Source organism: Amblyomma maculatum, chromosome 2, assembly GCF_055883805.1.
Source record: "Amblyomma maculatum isolate TAMU_Amacu chromosome 2, ASM5588380v1, whole genome shotgun sequence".
Lineage (NCBI taxonomy): Eukaryota > Metazoa > Arthropoda > Arachnida > Ixodida > Ixodidae > Amblyomma > Amblyomma maculatum.
The window spans coordinates 97,370,828-97,385,827 of NC_139345.1; the positions used below are offsets into that span (position 1 = coordinate 97,370,828).

At 46.7% G+C, this 15,000-nt stretch overlaps 1 protein-coding gene across 1 annotated transcript in view; it reads left to right on the forward strand.

The window, feature by feature from the left end:
* IA-2 (tyrosine phosphatase IA-2) overlaps positions 1-15,000 on the forward strand; it is a 419,415-nt gene that overhangs the window by 6,371 nt on the left and 398,044 nt on the right. Inside the window, exon 3 of the mRNA XM_084592103.1 lies at positions 13,853-14,100. Coding sequence (XP_084448229.1) covers positions 13,853-14,100 — 248 coding nt within the window. The remainder of the gene's footprint in view (positions 1-13,852; positions 14,101-15,000) is intronic.

The window sequence follows — 15,000 nt, forward strand, 5'->3', positions numbered from 1 at the left end:
TGGTACGGATGTCACACAGCACGTGGGTGACTTTTGTATTTGACCTCGTCCGAAACGTGGCAACCGCTGCCGGGAATCGACATCGCGAACTGCAGCTCAGCGCCCAAGTGCCAAAGTTTTGAGGTACCACAGCGGGTCATCAGATTAACAATTCAGAGCTGTAGCCTGTGTGCATATCGTAAAGGGAAACGTACGCAGAGAAAGGGAGGCAATAAACGTAGACCGACAGGAATTTATGAACTCTGCAAGCGGTGAATGAACGCGACGGTCTATGCTTCATCCAGCGGTAACTGCGATGACATGGAAACCAACCATGCCAACATAACAATAGTGTCTCCGGAGAGAATATGCATGTAAAATGTCTGTTTTACTCCTGCAGATTTCTTTTTATGTCTGCCTCTTTGCTCAGTAGCACTTAAGTTAGAATAATTTTTTTTCTTGCTGCGCTCAACTAAACGAATTTCACTGAGCAACAGAAATCTCGAAAGTCGGGAAGACTTTTGCTTACCGTACAGTGTGCCGTAAACACCGCGAGCCTGCAATAAATAAATAAATAAATAAATAAATAAATAAATAAATAAATAAATAAATAAATAAATAAATAAATAAATAAATAAATAAATAAATAAATAAATAAATAAATAAATAAATAAATAAATAAATAAATAAATAAATAAATAAATAAATAAATAAATAAATAAATAAATAAATAAATAAATAAATAAATAAATAAATAAATAAATAAATAAATAAATAAATAAATAAATAACAGAATTAAGCACAGAACGGGAAGGAAGCATTACTCACCCGCCCAACAATGAAATTTGTAGATTGCTGGAGTTTTCTCCACTCCATGCCGAATAAATTGGCCGACGATTACGATGCCCGGTAATGCGACATCCGAGCGCCGCCTTTCGATTATATGTATTTTTCGGTCTTCAGAGGTAAATGATTTGACGAAGACTGGTGTATAGGTGTTTGTGCCTAAATCATGCGCTCTATTTCCCAGCGCATAACTATCCATCAACTGACACTCAGGCCGTCCCTGCTTTTGATTGTTACAAAGGTGGCGTCGGCATGACACCCGCTGCATCGAGCTAATCTCGAGTGAGACGTGGGTGACGCGAGCCAATTTCTACTCTCATAAAACATGTTTCACCGGGTAAAAATTTGAAGGATCTTTAAGTTGCATGACTATTCACCCACTAACAATATAAAAAGAGTAGCCGTGTGTAACCGCAATTTTTCAAAGCAACCGTGCTAGTTTCTCCTGGCTCCGGCACACCTTCACCTTTCTTCACGTAGATGCACTCTGCTACTTCCTTTTTCACCAGCTTTTTTTTTTATTTGTGCCTCTATACTTCACATATTCTCATTAGTATGCTGCCGCAATTTATCATGTTGTGTGAAAGGACACCAGGAATAGCTATAGAGCCGGGCCGCTAAATCTGCGTGACTTTGGGAAGGCAGAAGGTCCCGTGGAACCCACTCAATACGTACAGACAGCGGGATGCGTACCACAAGCTGGCAGATGTCTTGACATATGTTTGGTCTGTGGTTGACATGTCGGAGCAACCGTACTGCTTGAAGGGTTTCAGTGCGGATGAGAACGTGGGCCGCAGGGAGCACAGTTGGGTGGCCACTGAGCAGAGTGCCCCCTGAACTGCCAAGAGTTCAGCGCAGAATGATGTAGGTGGTTCCGAAAGTGAAACTTAGAGGTCTGATTCAGGCTAGGTCTGCACGGACAGTAGATCGCAGTTTTTGTTTCGCAGCCTTGAAGGCTCGCATCCACGTACACTACAATGAACCCTTGAGGCAGGTGGGCCTCTTGCTCTTCAAATCTCTGGCGAAGCGGCGATGCCGAGTTGACAGACGTTGGTGTGCGGTTATCAGTTGGCTTGCCGTCGCCTAACTGCAGAAACTTCCAGGGACGGAGAACTGGCGCAGGTGGCTGAAAAATAATGTGTAAAGTTGCATACGCCCTCAGTGCTTGCGTCGAATGTGATGATTTCTAGTTTGGAGATAGGAATCACGACTGCGGATTTCCAGCTCTCGGGTACGACACCATGCGGCCACACTTTGTTTATGGTGTCTAGCAGTTGAGGGAGTGCAACGCTACTCGGGTTCTTGTGAACCTCATTCTGAACTTATCCAGGCCGGGCGCTGTTTTTCGTTTCGCATCACCAATTGTAGCCAGAAGCTCAGGCATAGAGATGGCCGGGACTCGCAATTCCATCTTCGCCAGTAGCAGATGGTAGTTCTTATGCATCTGCTGGGATACCTGCCAAATTACAACTAGCAGCTGAAGGAGGCAATGCATCGTATACAGTTTGGGAAACATTTTCGTGCTGCTTCTTTAGCGAAATCGCCCGGCGACAAATTAGCTGCAAAGCATGCTGTTGTTGCTGCGTCAGTAGAATGGCGATCATTGTAAATTGCACGGAACGTTCCCCAGAGTGAGACATTCGAGGATTTAGCTGAAAATTGTTCACACCATGCAAGTCATTGGCGTGGAAAGAGATTGCGTTCATAGTTGCGAGCCTTATTATCGCCCTCTTAATGTACATTACTTTTTCTTGACATATCCTTCTGCTCTTTCGGCGGTCGCCCTTCGGCTTCTCATAACACCACCGCTAGGTTTCGCTGCCCTCTCTCCATAACTTCCTCCACTTTCCACGGTAGCCACCATCCGTGTTCTTCCAGTGGCGCCCATCTGTTTCGCCTTCCTTCTCTCTAGCCACCCAACCAAGGCCATTAGGCCAACCGTTGTCTTCCGCGCGCTCTCCCTCTTTTCTGACACCTGAATGTCGGGAAATGATTTTCATCTTTTGCACTCTGCCACCTTCCAGCTGTGGCAGATGGCGATTAGCTCTGCACAACCTGCCAAATGGGCAGGTGGCCGTTAGCATGGACTAAGTAGATGATGCCGCCACCTCCGCGCTATGCAGGACCAGGCGCCTAGAAAATGCGCTTTACAACCCGTATGGTGAAATTTTAGCTTTAAACCTGAAAAAGGTCGGCCGGAAAGCTAATGGATTAGAAATTCTGATTTGTTATTAATTACTACACGGTGAAACAGACCACTATTCAAATATAAGCAGCGCAGATTCGTCTGTTTTTGCATAATTGCGATAGAGGACTATGTTAGTCTCGGTGCCTCCACCCCCGTCCCTTCTTACTCCTAAGGAAGAAAAAAAAAGCAATAAACGGGGAAACTCATCTTTCTCTGGAATAAGTGTTGCATGGTTATCTAAACGTTCAGTCGGACATACAGTATAGAGATAAAGCGTAAAATAATCTCAGTTCAGGCACGGCAGGGTTAAAGGCCTATCTCCAGAAAGTATGTTGTCGCTGTTGGCGTTGTCCTTGCAGGTATTATGGGCGAAATGTCACAGTCAAGGCTCCGGTAGATTGAAATGGGCAGGTGGCATCTCCGGACAGTGATTGTTTGTCGGGTTGTGCGACGCCATAAGGCCGCGTGCCATGGCCAAGTTTGGTGGGACCTGCCATCCCGGGCAGCTCATTTAAGAAGAGAGAGAGAGACGGCAATCTGACCCGCTAGGACCCTTGGATTATGAGACAAGCGTGCTTCCCCTAGGCCACGCAATAACGATCGTGCGGCTTGATTTAGGTATAGGCTTTATGTATATATGTGTCACAATAACACACAAAAATGGATACTGATTAAGCGAGTAGCAAAATGCATGTACGTGGGTGACGACCCTCCAGGAAAGCCGCAGGTGAACCAATTACACCTGCCTCGCCACACACACAACGTCAGAGTTTATGTGTCCACCGTATTTTCATGGTGCCACTCGTTTTCACGAGTATTTCGTTGAGGCAGTATATCTACCTGTGATATGCATAAATTGAAATCATTGCTTAGGTCACGCATTAATTTAGAACTGTGCTCCCCATATCAGATTGAGGAGTGCGCATAGCGGATTTAATTTTTTCAGGCCCTTGTGCGGTTTGTTTCAGATATTTTTTTTCTTCGCCGGTTCTCTTACAACGGCAGCCCTGACGGCTTTGATGCCGAACAAGATGTGGGGGAATATTGGACTGCTTCTCCCCGGAGTCCTTTTTTTTCTATGGACCGCTACCGCTAATGCACGTCGTGTGCAGGGGCTACTTTTCCGACAGAGGTCGGGTAAAGGCCTTGAAGAAGCCAAGTCGAGCGTCGGTCTCTGACGGAGGCCCTTGCAGTGAAAAGCGCACGAAGCCGTAAAAACTGTCTCGTGCGCAGACCAAGCTATGTTGTTTGAGGAAGCCTTGCTTTTACAATGCAGAAGCTCAGGAAAACAGAAAGAAGGAGGCTTTTTTCAAGTGAAGTTTTACAGGTTTCTTTCAATGAGGCCAGATGGCGCAAATACAAAACGAGAAAGCAAAATAAATGGACCAGGGCGAACAGTTTCGCTTCGAGAAACAAGAACACGAAGTCGCGACCATGAGCTCCTGACTGGTCTGGAATTTGAAAAAAGTCTTTGGCGGGCTTCCTTAATCATTTTTCTTTTCGGGCTTCCGTTCGTTTTTAATGTCCCTTGTGACGCCGCAGGGTTATGACATTTGTGGGGAACGAGGGACCGGCTATTGAGGTCCGGGACTCTATAGGGCATCGAAGCCGATAGTTATATCGTTATTGCTGCATGCTCACCCTGTCGGCGGGGTCTCCATCTATTGCCTGGCATCCCCACTGTCTGGATTCCTCATTTGAGAGCGCATTCGGCTCGCTTGGTTGCACAACGGAAACCTCGTTGTCCTGATTGAATTTCTCTTCGCTTGTTGACCGAGTCGGCGGGAAACCACGCGGTTTGGAATCAGCCAATGCTGAATTGATGCAGTTGGAAAATGTCCGCACATTTACGTTTAACCACGAAGTTTAACCTAACAAGAATAAACAGATGGTCGCGATCATTATTTTGTTTGTTCAATATTCCCTCCGCCTTCAGCACTTTGTACTAAGAGATGTTGTGCTGGTAATATACTGGAAGAGATTTGTGGCAACGATCAGGCAAAGCTATGGTTGCATTTACTCGCAACGTGGGAAAAGAATAAACAAACAATCATAACAAAAGTTCCGAAAAAAGTTCCATATGGACGTTGCTGCCTCAAGTATGGAATTAAAGAGACATGAATATCTTTTTAAGTCGTCCGTATAGCAGTTAATTCGCTCATTCCCCTCAACTTAACAATTACCTCCGAACGTCACAGATAAGGTGGCCTTCAGTTCTGTTCTTAATCCTTTGGGATTGATGGGAGAAAATTAATAGATTTAATCTGAGAGATTTTAAAAGGGCTTCTAGAAGAACCATGCTGTGTTTACTGTCATCCTCACAGAAGGATTGGTGCGCTGACCGTGAAGACAACAAGCAGGCTCGGCAAAATATATATCTGGAGGGAAGGAGAGAGGGAAGACGGAGATGACCTTTACCTTCTTGTTCACAGGGCATTGTGCTTCAGTAATAGTTAGGAAATATTACTGGAGGCGAAATAAGGTGAAAAGAAAAGCCAATGTCCAGTTACCCGAGGCATACCACAGAGAGGAGGCAACCATGAAGTTGTATACTGAGTCGGCTACCGCCTATAGTCCATGACTAATTATATGCGATATCAAATCAGAGAGGAAGCCACCAGTTGTATGCTGAATCGGCTACCGCCTATAGTCCATGACTAATTATATCTGATATCAAATCAGAGAGGAGGCAACCAGTTGTATACTGAATCGGCTACCACATATAGTCCAAGACTAATTATATCTGATATCAAATCAGAGAGGAGGCAACCAGTTGTATATTTAATCGGCTACCACCTATAGTCCATGACTAATTATATCTGATATCAAATCAGAGAGGAGGCAACCAGTTGTATGCTGAAGCGGCTACCACCTATAGTCCATGACTAATTATATCCGATATCAAATCAGAGAGGAGGCAACCAGTTGTATACTGAGTCGGCTACCGCCTAAAGTCCAAGACTAATTATATCTGATATCAAATCAGAGAGGAGGCAACCAGTTGTATATTTAATCGGCTACCACCTATAGTCCATGACTAATTATATCTGATATCAAATGAGAGAGGAGGCAACCAGTTGTATGCTGAATTGGCTACAGTCTATAGTCCATGACTAATAATATCTGATATCAAATGACCTACATAATGTAAGCTGTTTGGTTGTCGAAGAAAGCGAAGGTGCTTCTGTGGACAGCGAAGGACGGAGGAAGCACAGATCTTCGCCATAGACCAGGCGTGCTCCTCTTATCGGAACTTATGGTGTTGCGGTTCCTATGTTTTGCTGTCTTATCTTGAATTAGAGGACACACGTCGACTATGGGGTGACAGAAGTAGCGAGCAGCAAATATGTTGTTTTATGTTGCAGTGCCTTCTATATACGCTTGCACGCACCTGCCATAATATTTGCAAAGCGAGAGCTGTTACGAAGGATCCTGTTATGGTAGATCGCTAAAATTTATACAGCTATCTTTATCTGCAAACACCGCTGACTACCGGTTCTATGGTTCCGCCAAGTCCGGTAGGCCGCGCACAACGCTGGCTTTTTTTTTGTCTTGTCGTTCTGCCCAGAGGCTCTCTTTTCCACGACTTTCTGCAATTAGTTCTCCGAAGCACCGTGATCCTGCGAGTTTTTTCCCCGCCACAGCGAGCACCCGTACTGGTGGAAACTCGCCGAAAACGTACCGAAAACAATTATGGGGGATACGCATCGTGAGAAGGACTCGTAGAGCCGTGTCTGGTGAAATAGTGCGAGTGCCGTGAGAAGAAAGAGCAAGGGACGGAGGAGCAGTGGTCTGAGAAGAAGAGAGATGGGGGAGGTGCATTTAAGCCTAAACCAGTGTGGAAAGGCGTAGCGAGTTATGGAGCAGAAGTCCTTAGCTGGGGGAGAGACGTTAGCGCACACATTGCGCGAGATGGAGGTGGGAAAGAGATGGTTGCGCCTGTATACGTGTAGCTAATTAATAAATCCACGGCCCCGGAAACACTGGCGCCGCGGAGCGGGAGCGAGTGGGCGCGCCTGCGCGAGCTGGCTGTCCGGCCTTTTCCCGATCGGAGTTCGTTCCGGGGCAGCGTCGACGAGGCGGCGCGGGCCAGCGGTGGTGGCGAGCAGGGAGGGAAGAGGCATAGGGGGAATCGGCGGGGAAAGGGCTCGATGCATCAGCTCGGATTAAGCCCCGCGTGGTCCCATTGTTAGTCGAGCGCGGTAATTAAGCCCACACAGTGCGCCGGCGCTGCAGGATCGGCGAGAAATTCCACGATTTGCAAAGTCCGCTTCGTGCGCTCCCCACTCTCGTCGCCACGCGGCTTAAGGGGCGAGGCGCCGGAGCAGCGCTCCAGTCGCCATGCTGCAGCCCCGCCGCCGCATCCACCGTCCATGTATGCAGGTATGCAGGCCAGCCATTCGCTGCCTCGAAATTTGCTCGGTCCCGAGATGTTCCGCGCAGAGCTGCGAAACAGTACGAGGACGTGCGCTGCTCGGCCGTGAACGTTGTGAAATGCACCAACATTAAAGCAGCCTTCCCATCTCCGAAATGCATGGCAAACTCCAGCAATGACGAAAAATAACGAAGAGCGCTTTCGACGGGCACCCTTTTCGGCTGGACATATAGGCGGACTGGCTGATGAAAGGCTAGGTGTGGGGGCAGTAGCGGGGTGATACAGTGGCTGAGGCTTGCCTTATCTCTCTTGCTTTTCTCCTTCTCTCTTTCCTAATTGGACAGGCTATGTCTACAAGATCCGCAGCGCTGCATAGAATCGGCGAGGTCTAAGTATTAGACTCTCTCTCTCTCTCTCTCCATCGCGTACTCCGCGTCAGCTCGTCCTGCATTGTACCGGCTCCTTGGGCGCTCTCTGGGACACTGTCTCTATCCGGGCTGGGCCTAATTGGAGCGCGGGGGACGAGAATATAAGCCGGCTCGTCCCGGCCGCTGGAAGCTGCGGCGCAACCGAACACCGCTCGGCATCTGCCCGGAACGCATCTGTGGCGGGGATCCGCACCGTAGTGGCGCAATTGCGTTGTAGCTATACGGGAGGTGAGGAACGGCCGCATTACGACGGACCTCTCGGGCAGGAGGGGGGAAAATGGAAGCCTAACCTAACGCACTCACCGCCGACGTGACCACTCCATACGAGGCATGCAACTGCATAACGAGGTAACTCCACCTTGAAGACACAGTGCTCTGGGCGTCTTGTGACGAGTCTAAAAACGATAGTAAGAGGGAGGGGCAGGAAGGTAGCATATTTCGAAAAATAATTGCCCCTTTTTGTCCGCGAGAAACTATTAAAATTGTTTTTAGAAAGGCAAAATAAATACATCATGAACGCTTTATTTTCGTCCCTGTGATGCCCAGTTAACAAGACGTATGGAGAGAGAAAATGTAGCGACATCTGCTTCACCAAGTAACAATAAGTCAGAAGACGACCTTAGGAGTGTGTTTGAAAGAGCAGGGTGCATTTATCTAGTTTGCCCTTTTAGATTTTTCCCCTTACTTTACTTTATACCCGTTGCAATTTTTTCCTTTCACTGGTTCAGGCTCGAAACATGCTGCTTCCAGGGTTAACTGTGGCGGAACATTTAAAGACACTTTGGAGCTAAAATTGGATATCGCTACCTTTGCGCCACAGTGAGGCTTGACACAAGAGTGCCCCGTTCACATGACGTCAGTGCGCGGGTGGTCCAACATTTTGAGCAGAGGTCGCGAAAGACGTCTGACGGCAGAAAAGAAGAAACCCCAATAACAAAAACGACAGAAGCATTTATTTAAACACCGTAGTGTAACAGCTGTGTATGATAACAAAATTAGGAGTGAGACAGCGCCGTGGAGACACAAGCTCCATCTCTCTGCGCACACTCTGGAATGAGAGAGGTTCCTTATTGCTTACGCTGACTTCGTAGTAAGTGCCGCAATGGATGTAACTCGTGCCCTATTGTAGCACCTTGTCCCCCCCCCCCCCCCTTCTTTTTTTTGCGTAGCTGTGCACAACAGACTCCTTCACGCGCAATAGTAACGCTCAATCTTGAGAAGATCCCAAAGAGAAATATTTTGAATTATTTTTGGCCATGTTTAGGGCCCTTAACGTATATGAACATAAAAAGAATCATGTTTTCGCGCTTAGCTGGCATCAGAGTGCGATAGACTCGGTATTAACGGAGCCGTCCAACTAGTGTCAACTCCACGAAAAGTATGTTACCGCAGATGTGTTTTGTCCGTGCTTCTGACATCTCTAGATTGTGAATTTATACCAACTAGCCCAATTTTCTGCATTGAACTGAAGGTTACCGACATGTCCGTACACTATGAAGTAACTGCAATTACGACAAAGCAGGTGGAGACTAGGGATTGTTGATTTCAGCGACAAAGCAAGCTTAGCAGCGCAAATAATCCCAGTAACTTTTCACTTTTCTCCTGGAGAGAAAAGGTAAAGATAAAACGTTCACTGTGTGAGTCGTTACCAAAACCTGTTCAGCTCTTGGAACAAAGCAACTAGTTTCGGCGTATCCATCATCCCCGTAATTTAAATGGGAAGCGTCCGGTCTTATGGCAGGTAAGCTTTCTGCGTGCGTTAATTTGACGCGCGCCACCGTTATCAACTCTGCCGCCGACCGAGATCAAAGGATCGGAGACGTTATGCGAACGGTTTCTATCCAAAGCGGGGAACAACCTCGGTGCTCTACTACAAACTGTGAATGCCACTCGCGTGCCCTCAGCGCAGGCTCTAGCAAGGCGCCTGTCGCAGCGAGGACTCGTTCTACATGCTGAAAGGAACGCTTCGGCGCAGATTTCCAAACCGAAATTGAAATTCGGTGCGTTCAGTCGCGCTCACTAATGGAAACCCAGTGGCGCCAAGCAGTGGCGTATGTGCAACGAGGCACTGTGCTGGTTGGTATCTGCGCCTCGCGAAAATCTCTAGACCAAGATCACGACCCCCATCTGATTTGTTTGAACAAACTATTTCGCTTTGTAGCGCTGGAAATAATTATCTCGCGGAACTACCCTTGGCTCGCGCAGTAGCTTTGTTAGCTTGGTTCTGTTGGTTGGTTGGTTTGTGGGGTTTAACGTCCTAAAGCTACTTAGGCTATGAGAGACGCCGTAGTGGAGGACTCCGGAAATTTCGACCACCTGGGGTTCTTTAACGTGCACTGACATCGCACAGCACACGGGCGCCTTGCTTTTCGCCTCCATCGAAAAGCGGCCGCCGAGGCCGGAATTCGATCCCGCGTCCTTGGGAACAGTAGTCGAGCGCCGTAACCACTGCGCCACCCCGGCGGGGTGCTTGGTTCTGTGTCGTCGCTTGCCGTGCACTGCGTAAAACAATTCTTCCTTACTTTAAGTCTGCCAGCCTGCTTGCCTGACATAAAAAAAAAAAAAATGGAAGTGCCAATTTCTCATGAGTGTTCACGTGAACACACATGTACAAAAAGTGCCCTCAAAGCGTTGAGACATACCTAACTGTTAATAACATAACAGAATGAACAAACAGTTCTGTGTTCTTGTTACGTGTTCTTGTTACGTCAGGTGTTCTCGTTACGTTGTTGAATAGCAATTGTTGAATAGTAATTGCTTGGGTATGTCGGCTGCCAGCTACTGCCTTCCAGAGCCATGCTCATGATTTTTCGCTCACAGTGCCCACGATGCCGGATATTTTTTGCACAGCAGGGAATTGAACGCACTCGCGTTAAAGTCAATGGCCTCTGAATTTCGTTATTGGATGTTTGGTAAGATATGGCGAATTATTGCAGTGGTACCATGGGGATTACACTATGTATATGGGTACACATAACAGAAATTCAATGCAGGACTTTGAAAGCAAGTAAGACAGTTTGAACCGGCAGTATCAGTGGTATCGATAAAGTTGATATTATATCCTTCGTTTCATTAACTATGGTATTAATTAATGATTATGCAAAGTTCATGGCAAACGTAAAAGTAAGATGGCAAGATGGCAAGGAAAGACTATACATGAATATGATAACGATGCTACATTTTTGCAAGAAACGTATTATGGGACTCCATTTAGACTGATTCATATTTGTTGTTTGGGAAAGTCGTTAAGACGGACGGAATGCCTATGAGTCTCAGAAACGAGAACAGTAGATCCGAGGGGGACAGATTAGGATGACAGAACTTAGCTAGACCTCCAAAGAAAACAGCATAATCAGTAGATGGCAACCGTGTTTTGGATAAACCTAATTACAGAGAAGCTTTGTATGCGATCTTAATCCGGCGATTATGTCGTTTCCTCTACTAGGGATATATATGAACCTCAGTGACATAATTAGTCACTGCGTGATAACTTTCTCAGCAAAACATAACATTAATTCTAGGCAATCTTCGTCTTTCGTTTTTGGTCACACGATGCATTTCTGAATCATGAATCCGAGGACACTACTCTAGTTTAGCTAACTTTGAGGTAGCCGTTCATTTTTGCCGTAAAGGTTTTTATTTTCTACTTCAAGGTTTTATATCACTATATTTACTGAATGAAATACGATGTTAAGCATTGAAAGCTATTGCGCGCTTTTTTGACCTTTTTTCAGTTCATCAACATTTCTGACCCGTTCATAGGTGCTGGACATGGTTTTAGTATACATCGGGCAACAGACTCGTTTTGCAGAGAAAGCGGCAGCAAAGAGTTAAGAACTCTGGAAAGATGTCAAATGAGCCAGCGTTGGCTCACAGACTTAGTCCGTCTGCCAGAGCTGATGTTATCATGTAGTGGAACTGACACTTAAGCGAGTTGGAATGCCATCTTAAGAAGGTATGTTATTCAGCGGCTATAGTTGCCATGTTGATCCGTTAAATTAGCTAGCTTTCCAATTGTGGTCACGGGAGACCAGGCGAGGACGGTCTGCGTAGCCAAGCGATTAGCATTAAGATATATCCTTTTCAAGACTTATGCTTACCGACGTAAGCATGTAAAAGGAATAGACGGTGGTTCAGTGATGTTGCAATGTTGTCAGCCTACCAGGACCAGTGCTGCCAAATGGGTTTGTGCTGCCATGTGTATTTCTGTTAACAACCGATTTAGACTCTTTTATCGCTTATTATCATGTAAATACGGGGTTTTACAGGCAATTGACTATATTTACTGTCATTTAAAATAATCTAAAGGGGTTGAGTGGTTCGCCCCTGCGAGTTGGTGAGGTGTGAAGAAAACAAACACAAAACATTTCAACAATTCATCAGAATACAAAACACACACAAAAAAACCGCCAAAATTATATTGGCTGCTTGAAGCGGCAAGGATGCTTCAAGAGGCAGTTATCATTGAAAGGAAGTTTTCTTATTAAGAGAAAATGTAAGGTAAATATAAGCTCCGCTTAAATGTTGTGTCGTGATAGTCAACTGTGGTCATCTGTTGCTGCTGCACCGCTGATAAATAAATGGGAAGACTTACAGTTTACACTATGAAAGCCGGAGTCAAACTGAGAATGCTGAAGTGACAAAGAAGCGTTCCAGACGACAACTATGTTTTGAGGCAGTGGCTTATCAGATCAAAAACGTTTCCTGGTGGCGGCTGCATGGCGGTGCCATTATGCTATAGTCCAAGCAGTGAAGAAACGCCAAAAGGTTCACGGCTTTTGGGTTGATTAAGCTTTCATAATTAGGCCATATCTGATTAGACGCATAGTAATTAGCATATGCTTTCAAGATACTATTTACGCGAAATAACACACGCACACGCACACACACACACACACACACACACACACACACACACACACACACACACACACACACACACACACACACACGCACACACGCACACACACACACACACACACACACACACACACACACACACACACACACACACACACACACACACACACACACACACACACACACACACACACGCACACGCACACGCACGCACACACACACACACACACACACACACACACACACACACACACACACACACACACACACACACACACACACACACACACACACACACACACACACACACACACACACACACACACACACACACACACACACACACACACACACACACACCCCCCGCCGGGGTGGCGCAGTGGTTACGGCGCTCGACTACTGTTCCCAAGGACGCGGGATCGAATCCCGGCCTCGGCGGCAGCTTTTCGATGGAGGCGAAAAGCAAGGCGCCCGTGTGCTGTGCGATGTCAGTGCACGTTAAAGAACCCCAGGTGGTCGAAATTTTCGGAGTCCTCCACTACGGCGTCTCTCATAGCCTGAGTCGCTTTGGGACGTTAAACCCCACAAACCAACCAACCAACCAACCAACCAACCAACACACACACACACACACACACACACACACACACACACACACACACACACACACACACACACACACACACACACACACACACACACACACACACACACACACACAGCGCTTGTATCGAACTCGTATAAGCGCTCCCATGTGGCCTTGCCGGCAGCGTGCTTGACTGGTGACCTAAGATACGCAAGTTGAAATCTCGGCGAAATGTCGAAATCTGGCTGTTGTTACCTGACTGCCCTTTCACATCGAATCAATGGCTTTGGATTAGATCACTGTACCCAAGATCAAATGATGGAGTCCTTCCTGCGGGGCCGTATTTTCATTGTTGTGCGAAATAAAAGTGCTCGTGTATTCTGTTGAGTGCAATAGTGGAGGTTAAATGTACCAAAATGCACCAAATCTATTGTCGGGAGCACTCCTCTTCGGCGCCTAATAGCCCCATAGCTCAGACACAGCTTTGTGGAGCTAAGCGTCACACGCCATGGTAAACCATACCATACCTACATCACCATATCATGCAGCACGGTACCGTCTCATACCCTTCCTTTCATTACCATTCGCAGATGGGCTTTTCGGTCGCTGCGAGAGTGTCTCCCGTCTGGGAGCGGCCGACCTGTGGCGCCCTGCCCTGGACGTGAGCGGAGCCAAGTTGCTAGAGTCCGAATTGGAGCGACTGTGGGCTCAGGGCTACCGCTGGCACCACGTGTACAGCCAGTGCGTGGTGCGCTCAGCGCTGTCGGCCATCCGACACGCGCGCCTCTATGACCCCGGATTCTGCGCTCGCACTCTGCGTAGCACGCTGCCCATCGTGGTGAGTGGAGCTGTTCCGCCTGCTTCTGATCCATGAGAACCGCCGCTAGAATCGTTTTCTGGTTTGTAAGTCGTCTCGTAGGGCGTGCGAAAACGAAACCTTATTAGCGCAAGTGCTCGAGTATAGTGCTGAACAAAAATGTACGATCAAGGACAAAAGTCTCTGGACCGCGCCTTTGGCGATTTTGGACTAGAAACACGATGTAAACGAATTATCGCCTTACTTCTCTAGCATTCATTACAGAACTAAAGGCCAACTTTCAGCTCGATAAGTGTGGTCCGAGACTACTGACCGATACGAAAGTTACGCGCTTTGGTTGGAGTTTGCGTGGTCCGCTGACTTTTGTACCTGATAGTACATACACAATTTGAACCTGTGGAGGTTGGGATCATAGGTTGTTTGCGGCTAACAAACATCACTGTGTCAAGGAGGCAAATATAAGCTTAAAGGTTCTACATAGGGATTAATGCGCATGTTACAGCTAGCACGACCACCTGCTACCGTTTTCAAGCATTTGGCTGTGCTTAATGGCGCAATTTAGGTGAGGGGCTTCGCATCTCATAGAAGTGAGGACGATTGAAAGCATACCTATGTTCTTTAAGATATTCGCAGGGCGTTGTCAGTTTGTGAAGGGAGTGTTCCAAGGAAAGTTCTAAAAAATCACCCAATAGGTTCCTGATTTGATGCACTGATGTGCATATTAGGGCGAAACATTCTATGACATATAGTGTTTAACAGCGAAGTGTGTATTATGGGTAAATAATTGCGCCACAAACTAGAAATTCTTATTATTTAAATGTGCTTAAATTAAATTGCTAATATGTTTCGTAAAGTAGGCGAAAATATATTTAAATTGAATCAACAATTACTGCTCAGAAAAAAGTGACATTATAATAAAAA